Source organism: Eurosta solidaginis, chromosome 1 (assembly GCF_040869045.1).
Source record: "Eurosta solidaginis isolate ZX-2024a chromosome 1, ASM4086904v1, whole genome shotgun sequence".
Classification (NCBI taxonomy): Eukaryota; Metazoa; Arthropoda; class Insecta; order Diptera; family Tephritidae; genus Eurosta; species Eurosta solidaginis.
Window position 1 is genome coordinate 337,361,538 of NC_090319.1, and position 12,807 is coordinate 337,374,344.

Consider the following 12,807-nt stretch of genomic DNA (forward strand, 5'->3'; position numbering starts at 1 on the left):
GTAACGGCGTCCACCTATGGAACTAAGGATCACCCCTTTCTAAAATACTCATTAACACCTTTATCTTGGCGGCCACCGTGGTGTAATGGTAGCGTGCTCCGCCTGCCACACCGTATGCCCTGGGTTCGCACCCCGGGCAAAGCAACATCAAAATTTTAGAAATAAGGTCGCCCCTCGGCAGTGTTTGGCAAGCGCTCCGGGTGTATTTCTGCCATGAAAAGCTCTCAGTGAAAACTCATCTGCCTTGCAGATGCCGTTCTGAGTCGACATAAAACATTTAGGTCCCGTCCGGCCAATTTGTAAGGAAAATCAAGAGGAGTACGACGCAAATTGGAAGAGAAGCTCGGCCTTAGATCTCTTCGGAGGTTATCGCGCCTTACATTTATTTTTATTTTTAATACCTTTAATTTGATACCCATATCGTACAAACAAGTTCTAGAGTCACCCCTGGTCCACCTTTATGGCGATATCCCTAAATGGCGTCCACCTATAGAACTAAAGCCCACTCCCTCATAAAATACTCTTTAATGCCTTTCATTTGATACACATGTCATACAAACACATTCCAGGGTTTCCCTAGGTTCATTTTCCTACATGGTTATTTTCCCTTATGTTGTCACCATAGCTCTCAACTGAGTATGTAATCTTCGGTTACACCCGAACTTAATCTTCCTTACTTGTTATATTTATCCTCTTTGCTTGTGCGACGTATTCGAGTACGAAAAGTACTCGTATATGAACAAAGTACTCGAGTATGTACTCGCAACTACTCTTTGCGGAACAACACTGCGAATGTGATAGTGGACTAGGCATGAGCGGCTCCGTGTGGATAACGTATTAGACGCCTACTGACTAAGAAAGTATTAGCATAACTTTCAAATTATTTTAATAATTTTAAGTAATTTTATTTTAAATTCATTTAGCTACACACACAAATATATAATAAACAATTTTTTTATCTCAAACTAATTTATTTAATACATAATTCCTCTCGCTTATTATTTTTATATTGAAAACATTTAATTTTATTACCATTTAACTAATAAATTTATTTTAAATATTTCTTTATTGCTACTTTAACATTAACCACTGAGAAATAGTCCATTAACAGTTATGTATCTACATTCATACAAAAAGGGTCTAAGTTGCATTCATCTGTAGATAATTCATTTAATACGCGGAATGTACGTAAGTAATAGTACGACATATCCTTACATACATACATACATAGGCTTGATTGGGGAGAATATGACTATAATTTTATGCGACGCCATATACCCTTCATAAGTGTTTGTATGTATGTGTTACCGATATAGTTAGTCTAATTTTTATTAGTTTATATATGTAGGTATATATTTTGTATAGATATACGTAATTGAGCACATTTGTTCAGTAATCAAAGATAAAGTTTAGATATATTTTTTGTATAATTTAAATAAAGTGTTACAGTGCCACATTTAATTATAATAAAGTACAATTTATTTATGTTAATCCAAGTTAATTGTCGAAAAAGTAATTACGCACGTCAAAGTACATTTCAATATCCCACTTATTGAATTTTCACAAGATTTGGCTACTCACAATTAATACTTAATACCATTCTTTCAAAAGTGTTTTGTATTATTAATATTTTATCATTTCTAACACCATTATTTTCTAAAAATTTACAATGAAATTTTGCATTTCGTCCGAATGCCCACTTCAATTTCTCTGTATTGCCGCCATCAGCAATTATGATTTGTTAAGCAAATTTAGGAGCAGCTGACCATTCACCATAACCTCATTAGCCAGCTAAAGAAGTGCTGGAGCGTTAAAATGCAGTTTTGCCAAAGATGAAGTTTCCTGGCGCATTCACGTCTTCAGCGGCAAAATAATCCTTCCACAATGAGGCAAATTGCTCGCGTGTGACTTCAGAGTTACCCTAAAAAGAAATATAAATAAATTATTTCAGTGTGTTGTGTTATTTTATTTTATTTTCAGTTAACTGTGTTATTAAGTTCATGTTTAGATGATATGGTGCCAGCTGGAGGGGGTATTATTTCTTCTGTGCTTCGGATCGTGGTAATGAACGCCTTTCTTAAAGATCTTCAGAGTGGAGGCTTCCAAGCAGTGGCGTATGCCAATGAAGTAAAGGACGTTTTACAAAATTACATGGGTTTCGTCTCCAGGTAACCAGGAATCATGCGAATTAGCTGTCAATTCTAGCGAAACGAACCTCATTTTGTTTATGCGAGGATGCAAGATTCCTGAGTTTATACCACCTTCTTTGGTGAAGTACCACAGCTTCTGTTTGACAGGGTTAAGTACGTTGCGACTATTCTTAAGTGCAAGCTGCCATGGAAGCTTAATGTGGGGGGCAGAGCTAGGAAAGTTTCGATTGCCTTGTACTCCAAGGGTGTTATATTGGCTGTACGATATGGTAGTCAAGCCAATTCTCTTATTTAGGTTTCTGGTGTGGTGGCTGTCATTATATACTTCAGACATGGTGAAAAGTTTGGAAGCAGTGCAGCGATAGGAGGCTTGAAATTGACAGTTCTTAGGGGATTTTCTGCCCCTCGCTGACCATGATTACATTAATTGTTTTTAACAAGGAACTCATGACTGATTCGTATTTATGGTACATGATTCCTGTGATTGATTGGGACTTATATAACAGGACTTATATAACAGGAATCCTATGATATGCCTATTTCATTGGGAGATAGAAAGAAACGGCTCTTTTTGGTTATAAGAAAAAAACGAGAAAAAAGTTACTATTGTGCGCCTTTCTAGAATGGTTGGAGTAATTTATCTAAATCAGCCTTTCTAAGGGCTATCGAAAGAGCGCTGACTGATTAAGCTGTTTTTTAGAGAAATCTTAAAATGGTAACGAGGAGGTATACAATCGCAGCTTCAGGCATTATCCGGTTTGGGGAGCAACGCTGGTATTTTGTGATAATCTTAAATATCTAGGAGCTTTATTGCATTAGAAGCTGCCTGAGAACTCGCTGTGAAAAACAGAGTTAAGGAGGTTTCTTAGGTACTCAGTATATACTCCTCTATAGGGTCCTTTTTTGCAATGTCAAAATGCTGACAATAAATGTAATCCTGAATTTATATTCGGCCGACCTTCCTGGTAAGGCGGCTTTGGCGCGGATGTTGACCAGTCTTCGTAACATGAGTTCTGAACTTTTTGATTTCCAGTACACTTAGATTCTTCGACCTTATCGCATGTGCGTGCTGTCAATTTCGTGGGTGGGCATAGTTGGAAGCGAAGGTTGGTGGGGAGTGTTATGTTCATGTTATGTTATGAAGCGAGGGAACCGCAATTTACTGGCTTTTAGATAGGATGGAATCCAGAGATATTATGGCTGGAGAATTTAACATTCAGTCGAACAGCGTCATTGAAATTTCCCAGGCAATTATCACGTAGATCTATTTTCCCAGGTGAATGCAAGTCAACAGCACGTCGTGGGCTGAAAGGAATTCTTAGTTCTGAGACACTTTAATTTGCAAGCAAGCGAGATAGGCCCGAAGTCTAATGGGGGACCGTGCGGTGCATCTCAATGTCCTAGAAGACTTACCCTGGAGGTAGACACATCCAGTCACTCAATGCTTGACGGTCCAGCTTTAGCTAGATCTAGGCGAAAGTATTTGGAATTTCTTACTCTAATTTTCGGAGGATTCATCCAAGATCGATCGATACACGGAAGAGGTAGATATCCACAGAACCCACTTTTAAATGTGCTTAAAGGCAGACTAAAATTATATAATAGGTTCATAAACTCTAGATTTGAGGCAGGCAAGATATCAACCGGTGTCCTAACTTTAAACTTGTTCACCTAGTTCTGATCTATCCTACTGTGATTCCGTTATTTGTTAATAGGACTTTGTAACCCAATCCTTACCTGTGCCATTTTTTTGAATGCCTCCTCACACTCTGACTTCTCTAAGCCATAACTGGAGCAGACTAACGCAAACTCATTCACATCAATACCACCATCATTTGAGGCGTCCTCTAGATCGAACATAAAGTTCATATATTTCATTTGCCAGTCCATAACGCTGCTGGGATCTTTGGCATAGGCGTCCCACATATTGCACCATTCATCAACCGAAACCTGCGAAATAAAATAAAATTAAATTGGTATTATTTTGTAATCATACGGAAACATAAAGTATATTAAGTAGTTAAACTAACTGTAGATTTCCTTATATTCAAGTATGTTTAACGGTATGCTATGCATAACACTTAATCACCATTAAAGCAACATAAGCCAGCCACTTTGGCCCAGTTAGTACGTTAATGTCGTTTGTTGAAAATTTATGAGTGTTTAAAATTACTTTGCATGTGTGAGAATTTCCTAAATGTTTTATTGCCCTTTCCAGTAAATTTATACTTCAAAAACATAAACACTTGTGCAGGTAATTCACACATACTCATACCCTTCATTTGTTTTAACTATTGCCATTATTATTATTATTTTTCGGTAACATTTCTGGTAGACAAACATTAAACGCGAACATCAAGTAATTTATGAGCTAAATGAGTAACTTAAATTTAGAAATTATGCAAACTGGAATATACCACAAAGTAAAGGCAGAGGACTTATGAAGGAACTGTGCCCGAAAAGAAAAAACTCGTATTACTCACTTGTTTACCAGCAGTTTATTCGATTATTATTTTAGTAATTTTTTTCAGAAGGTAGCAAAGAAATATGTAATAATTGTTGCCTTATATCAACTTCACGATAATATTACATTACTCAATTCGAGAAATGTGAGACTAGGGCAACGGGCTCGCAGTCAACCAACCAGGATGATTGGGAGGTCTCAAGCTCCGTATGGTCATGCTTCAAATAGAAAGAGAACTAGCTTCCTTTACAAGCTGAGCACTGCATTGAGAATATTGACGGGTGTCACCACAACTCATTGCGCTATTGCAACAATGCTCAAACGGGTGTGCATACTAAAAAGCTCTTTCGGAAACATGCTATCAGGATCACGGACTGCAAACAAAACCACTCACTGCTCTAAGCGCATGGTTTTTCGATTGTCTGGAAGAGGTGCGGAAGGTGAATCTTTAACTGCTACTTAAGTTCACCAAAGAAAGGAAGTGGTTCTTTGAGGACCCTTAGAAGGTTATCTGGTTGGACGAATATGTCGTCACCCACTCAAAATGAACAAAAATGTCTCCAAGTGGAAGTGTTAGAAATTCTCGCGCTTGACCTCTTTTTTCTAACCTAACCTAACCTTCACTAGAATGCGACCACATTATAGGAAATTGATCGTCGTATCCGAAAATTTAAATTAATATAAATAAATTATGTTATATTTCTACTGAACAAGGATATAGCGAAAATAAGAGAATGTAACTGTTGTGCAACAGCATTTTATACGTAGAAGAACAAAGTTGAGCATATGACCATTTCGGAGAGGCAGGTTGGTCATAATGTCCATATCGTTGACTTTTTAATCCCTTGAAATTTGAAGTTGTAACCATTTCATATAAAATAAATGTAAGGCGCGATAACCTCCGAAGAGATCTAAGGCCGAGCTTCTCTTCCAATTTGCGTCGTGCTCCTCTTGATTTTCCCTACAAATAGGCCGGACGGGACCTACATATTTCATGCCGACTCCGAACGGCATTTGCAAGGCAGATGAGTTTTCACTGAGAGCTTTTCATGGCAGAAATGCACCCGGAGCGCTTGCCAAACACTGCCGAGGGGCGACCCCGCTTAGAAAAATTTTCTTCTAATTGAAAAACCTTATTTCTAAAATTTTGATGTTGGTTTGCCCGGGGTGCGAACCCAGGGCATACGGTGTGGTAGGCGGAGCACGCTACCATCACACCACGGTGGTAGTTACATGCAATTTTATTAACTACTTGCAGACCTGCCAGACGTTCTTCTGCTCTAGTTTTGATCTATCTGCATAACTTTTAAGCAGTTTTTACCTCTTACTCTCCATTCCATTCTCTACCCTTTGCCTTATCATTTTATTCACTCATCCTCTGCCTTTCTAATTTTCTGCGTCTCTGTGTTACTATCCGTCTTTTCCTTCACTTCTTTTCCGCACCATCTATACCTATCTCTCTATCTTCGTCTAACTCTAACTCTTTCTCCTTCCATCTTTTCTTTTTTGCCTAGTTCTTCTTACTCTTCTCCATCCCTTGCTCCCAGTCCCATTTCAAGTCCAAGTCCCAGTTTAGTCCCGGTCTCAGTCCTAGTCGGTCCATGCTGCATTTCCCGAAAAAAAGGTTCGTAAATACAGGCAAAGGTAAATATAGGCAAAGGGCTAGCTTTATACCAAATTTCAGGCAAATCGAACAATGAATAGAATTTGTTCGAATTGATCGGTCCTTGGTCTACTTCCAAGAACCAGAACGGTATCTTGTATTTCAAGTTGAATCAAACTGCACTCGGTATGCAAATTTTATTAAAATCGGTTAAATAGTTTTGAGAACTTTTTCAAATCATCGGCATGTAAAAAGTAAACGCAGCCCACAATCTTTTACACTCCGATGGTTGCCTGGGTATAGACATGCATACGTCAGTAGTAAAGCGCCCTTTCAGCCAACCTAATTCATGCCCTCTCACCTTGCTGGTTAGCCAATATTATACATATTCAACCAAACATGCAAATTGTTGTGGTCATTATTTTGAACGGATTCAAATGCAGACATTTTGCCAACAAATTTAAGCAGTTTTAGCCCAAAAACACAACTTAATATGGCAAATAATATATTTGAAACTTTAAACACATATGTTTGCATGTATGTATGTACCATGATGGGTAAGAAGAAGATATGAAGCCTCATTGTCATTACCAAATATTTATATACTTATCTTTGAAACCATAACCCCCAGCGGGTTAGGGGGTCAGAATATACCCGCGGTAGATATGCCTGTCGTAAGAGGCGACTAAAATATCAGATTCAAGGGGCTGTGTAGTGCAACCCTTCAGGTTGCCAGCGCAATATATAGCTTTTCCAAACCCAATTGTCGACCTCACCTATCCGCGGCGAATCCTGTTTCACTAACAGACGAGGCTCTGGCGACCCTAAGCTCGTCATGGAACTTGGAGTTGGGGAGGGAGGGGATTCTCAGTCTTCCATCCTTAATGTTAGCTTTATGCAATAATATTTTTGTATTTATGCCAGTAACAGCATTAGAAATATGTTTGTACAAACATAAACAAAATAACTAACAAGACCAAAAAGTAGGCATGGAGAAATAGGGCAATTATCATTATTATGAACTGGACATTAGCCATAAGTTGTTTATGCACTTGAAAAGTTGGACTGTTGATAAACTTTCCAAATACAGGTTCTTTAGTTTTCCTTGAACTTTTATACTGACATGTAATATATATACATATATATGTATACATTTATGATTTTGTGCCATGATATTACATATGTAATAAAATCCAATTTAAGTTCACAACTTAAGAGATATGTTTAATCCAGAAATGCCACCAGCAAGATATAAGCCGTTATTCTCAAAAATAAAAAATATGAGTTAATCACAATTTACCTAGCCTGCTAGGATCTTCTTTTTAATTTGTAACCATGCGGTCAATCAAGCACGACTTCTTGCTACAGCAAGAATTTCAAATAGCTCTCCTTATTAATTTGGGGTATGCAGAGTATCAATGATTAGCATAACGGGAGCACTAAAAACTACCCCGACAGCAGCATTGCACGCCATTCTACACATCCCGCCTGCAGACCTAACGGCCAAAAACATTGCGTTAGCATCTGCAACAAAGCTTAAGGCCTCAGGGAAGCTTGAGTGCATACCTTATAGCTATAGTAATATAGCGTCATCTAATATTGGGAAAACGGAATATATGGTCCCATGCCTGAGCTTCGAAGGAGATCTTGGGGTCACAACTAAGCCGGGGGGTTGGTGCCGGGGTGCAGAAATGTCAAAAAACACTATACATGTGTATACGGATGGTTCCAAATTAAGGGAAGGGGTCGGGTATGTTTACTGCGTCGATCCAGAAATAGGTAAGCCCTACAGTCCGCCAGATTACTCCAGCGTCTTTCAAGCAGAATTTATAGCCGTGAAGAAAGCAGCAGAAATTCTGAAGGAAGCGCTCGACTTGTTAGAATTTTATTACATGTATATAAAAAAAATGTAGCGTACACGCACCGGTACCCATCTTTTCAGGTGGTACGGATCAGAGAACAGCAAAAATCGAACACAACAACTTTCGATTATATTGGGCAACATGATCGTGTTCAATGATCCAACTTGCTTAAACGAACAATCGATATTGATTTAAAATCAACCAACTTATTGCATGCGTGAATATAATCAATTCAGGCGTTTGCTCGTTTGCCTCAACAGCGTTTTCATTCATCGGAATGAGAAGGAAAAAATGAAAACTCCATGCGTCTGAATATTTGCATGATTCTTCTGCGCTTACGTCACGGCGGCAAGCTACATATAAACAAACATACATATAAACATTGCTTACGATTCTATTTGTTTGCCAAACTAAGCGATACTAATTCCCGTGCTTTTATTTTATTCTCCGCTTGCCTTCGTTTGATCAATTCAATCGTACGCAAAACCTGTTCGGTCATTCCATCGCAATCATGCTAACGAAGTCTAGTAAAGACAGATGCTGACTGTATTCAATTATAAGTTTTTTCAGTTATGATTTTATTTAATTATGAGTTTATTAGCAAGATTGAATGTGAATGCAAGTTTTAGTGTTTGATTTAATCAGGAAAATTTTGATTTTTGCAGTTCTCTGGTACGGATATGTTGGCGTGTAAAGATCGCATAATAATTTTTGACGGAGACCCTTGGTAACAAAACTTTGAAACTACGACCTTTTTAAAAAAAATTTCCGCATCTTGATACATAAAAAATCGACTTACGCTACTTCCAACAAACTGTTATTTTAAATTACGAAATGATAATACTAGGCATTAAAACTCATTTGCGAACAAATGCACAGTCTTAGGAGATATCAACTTATAACTTAAGAGTATTAGAACCCGCCTATGGAAGCATAGGAAGAGGGCGGCCCCCACTGCGCTGGAAGGACCAGGTGGAAAACGATTTAAACTCCCTTGGTGTGAGCAATTGGCGCCAGTTGGCAGAGAGAAGACGCGACTGGCGCGCTTTGTTGGACGGCCATAACCATTTAAATGGTTGAGAGACAATTAAGTATTAGAACCAGAAAAAAATTGTTAATAAATGAGGAAATTGGCTTTCTAAGTTACTACCTGGTGATTGTAGGATGGATACAAACTATGGACATAGTGAGAGCCCAATGAAAATGCAATATATTTTGTTAAAAAATGGTGATTCATATTATTCATAAATCGATATATTAAAAAATTTTTTTAAAAATATTTCAGCACGGACAATCCAATGACAATGATATATGTAAAAGGAGAAACATCTGCAGATGGTGCATAGATTGCAGTGTGCAGGAATTTCAATAAAAAACAAGTAAGGAATGCTAAGGTCGGGTGTAACCGAACATTACATACTCAGCTGAGAGCTTTGGAGACAAACTAAGGGAAAATCACCATGTAGGGTAACCCTGGAATATGTTTTTATGACACGGGTATCAAATGGAACGTACTAAAGAGTATTTTAGAAGGGAGTGGGCCACAGTTCGATAGGTGGAATGAGGGTTTTAAAACGGAGTGGCTCTTAGTAGTATATGTGATGTCGTTTTTGAGATATCGACCAAAATGTGGACCAGGGTGACCCAGAACATTTTAATTTATTTATATATTTATATATGTAATACTACGAACAGTATTCCTGCCATGACTCCAAGGGCTTTTGATTTCGCCCTGCAAAACCAATCCAATCACCATGTTTCCTCCCTTTTTACGTATTTGGTATAGAATTATGGCATTTTTTTTCATTTTTGGAAATTTTCGATATCAAAAAAGTGGCCGTGGTCATAGTCGGATTTCGCCAATTTTTAATACCAAGACAAAGTGAGTACAGATACAGATAAGTGCGTGAACTAAATTTAGTAAAGATATATCGATTTTTGCTCAAGTTATCGTGTTAACGGCCAAGAGGAAGGACAGACGGTCGACTGTGTATAAAAACTGAGCGTGACTTCAACCGATTTCGTCCATTTTTACAGAAAACAGTTGCCGGCATATAAGCTATGCCTTTGCAAAATTTCAATTTCTATTCTGCGTCATAAGGTCAACCCACCTAACAAGTTTCATCGCTTTATCCGTAATTGGTAATGAATTATCGCACTTTTTCGGTTTTTCGAAATTTTCGATATCGAAAAAGTGGGCGTGGTTATAATCCGATTTCGTTCATTTTAAATAGCGATCTGAGTGAGTGATGAGTGCCCAGGAACTTGCGTACCAAATTTCATTAAGATATCTCGAAATTTACTCAAGTTATCGTGTTTACGGATGAACGGACGGACGGACATGGCTAAATAAATTTATTTTTTCGCCCAGATCATTTTGATATATAGAAGTCTATATCTATCTCGATTATTTTATGCCGTTACGGATTACCAATATGCGAGCAAAATTAAAATACTCTGTTAGCTCTGCTCAGCTGAGTATAATAAGGATACAAAATTTTTAGAGTATTACCAAAGGGACTTCGATGTGGCCCAGAGCACTTTTCGTACCGTGTAAAGACCACTAGAATCAGAAAAAACCTTCTCCTAACCATTACAGATAGTACTGATGAGGTTTTTTAAAAAAAATTTAAAAATTTTACTTCGAATTGAGATTTAAGGTTTATTTTTTGTCTAACTACTCGGATTCATACTTTGGATTGAGTGGGACGATTTGAAGCTACGTTATGACTTAAACACGTTATAAAAATTCACTAACATCATGTTACGAAAATACTAACAGACAACTCAATGGATGATTTACATAGATCCCGTCTTTGACCTTTCACTATCAATCTAGTACTTTTCATTAGCATTAACTGGCAATGTTAATTCCATACATATTTTTGGAAAAGAGATCAGCAAAATGAGACGTCCTAAATGATCAGAAGTAGAAAATCAAATCGTTCGCAATGCATATAATATATTGAAATATATAAATTATATAGTCGGATTAGGATTTAAAGTTGCTCATAACAAAGTGCACCGAATTTATATACGGCAAAAGGCTACAACCTTCGTTTGGAGTGTTTTTGTTGTTAAAGTAACAATAACAGCAATAAAAGCTCCATAAAGGCAGTCAATCCAATGCCAACTGGAATGCACCGCATTAGCTATGTACTCAACGTTTTATTTATGTAAGTCTACTTGTTTGTAAGTGCATAAAAAACGCTGACTCGTACGGAATCAACAAAGTTATCAAGTGCATCCTGACATTAAACAAAGCGACAATATTTTATCATCAAAAGCCGTAAAATTGCAGCAATGTAGGTAGGCGTGATATATTTTATTTATACCCTGTAGGGCTAACAGAAATTAGCAGACCCGAAAGTTTCATTTCAAAACATAATAAAACCGTGAACTTCATTAATTTAAGTGGCTTATACGGATTTCACATATAAACTTAATCGAATCACAATGTTGCTTAATGAAATAATTAAGTTTTCCTTTACACAAGGGGCTACTTGCTTCTTTTAGAAAAAAAAACAAGGTGTTTCATGCCATTTAGATATCGAACCTGAGAAGCTAGAACGCGTCGAAGCTCTGGTTACCGCTGAAGCCGAAATCTCTATTTCAAAATACTCTTTGCAGATATTTCAAAAATAAGCTACTGAATGCATTGTGGCGTGTTCATTTCAAAAGGCAGTATTTCCTACATGGCACATGCTCAATTCACATGCATTCTTACATTAAACGAGATGACTTTGTTAAACCGTAAGTCAAGAGACAAGGTAAACATCAAGGTAGCTGACCACTTTGTGTGCTCACTTAAAATACGGGTGACTGAATAAGTTGCGATAGTAACACAGCAGTAATAATAACAGCATAACTAAATGCTACTAAAGCAACACACACACACACAAACAGTAGCTTAGATAAACATAAATGTATGCATGCTGAAAGTAAGGTATATTTTCAGGCGCAACATACTTGAAGGTATGCCCTTTGATATGCCTTTGGCTTTCTCATGCCAAAAAACAAGCAATGCAACAATGAAGTGCATATCTGCGCCAATACTAAACTACAGCCACCGCTGCGAGCAACGCAATCAACACCATAACTACCAGACTAAAGCATTGCTGGTTGGTTGGTTGACTGGTTGCAACATAGATTGCAGTGGAGTGCTGCAGGACAAGTTGTTATACATAATTTGACCGTCACCTTAGCACAACAACCACCCTCAAAAATTTACATGCACTGATTGCTGTTCATTTTATTTATCATTTGACCATGACGGAAAAATTTAATTTTACTTTCATCCAACAAAAATCAACATTGCACCTCAAACACCTTCCATGGCGTTTTCATGTTGATTACATTTTGGAAAAAAAAAGTAAAGGTGGAAAAAATGCTGTGTTGACACAACAATTTGCAGAGATTTATGCACAATAATAACTACTGTATAATCGTCAGTAGTAAAATAGATGTAGTACCATGATGACCTTACAAACACATGCATACATACTTAATTTTTTATTTATGCAAAAGGAAAAACCATTGGTCATATATAAGTACAAATTTGGCATGTTGTGTTTTTACGAGTATGATGCGACATGACATCGTTAATTGTTGGTGCTTTGCCAACAGAAATCATTGCCAACAATAAAGCGCAGCACATAACTATAAAATATAAGAAGGATAACAAGATAAGAAGTAAGGAGGTATAAGATCGGCCAATATGAATATTAT

The 12,807-nt window shown here is 37.4% G+C and overlaps 1 protein-coding gene across 1 annotated transcript in view; it reads right to left on the reverse strand.

Annotated features, from left to right (window-relative positions):
- Positions 1–880: 880 nt before the first annotated feature.
- Scp2 (Sarcoplasmic calcium-binding protein 2) overlaps positions 881–12,807 on the reverse strand; it is a 93,081-nt gene continuing 81,154 nt past the window's right edge. Inside the window, exons 5-6 of the mRNA XM_067773403.1 lie at positions 3,888–4,100; positions 881–1,921 (exon numbers count right to left, since the gene is read on the reverse strand). Coding sequence (XP_067629504.1) covers positions 1,811–1,921; positions 3,888–4,100 — 324 coding nt within the window. The 3' untranslated portion in view covers positions 881–1,810. The remainder of the gene's footprint in view (positions 1,922–3,887; positions 4,101–12,807) is intronic.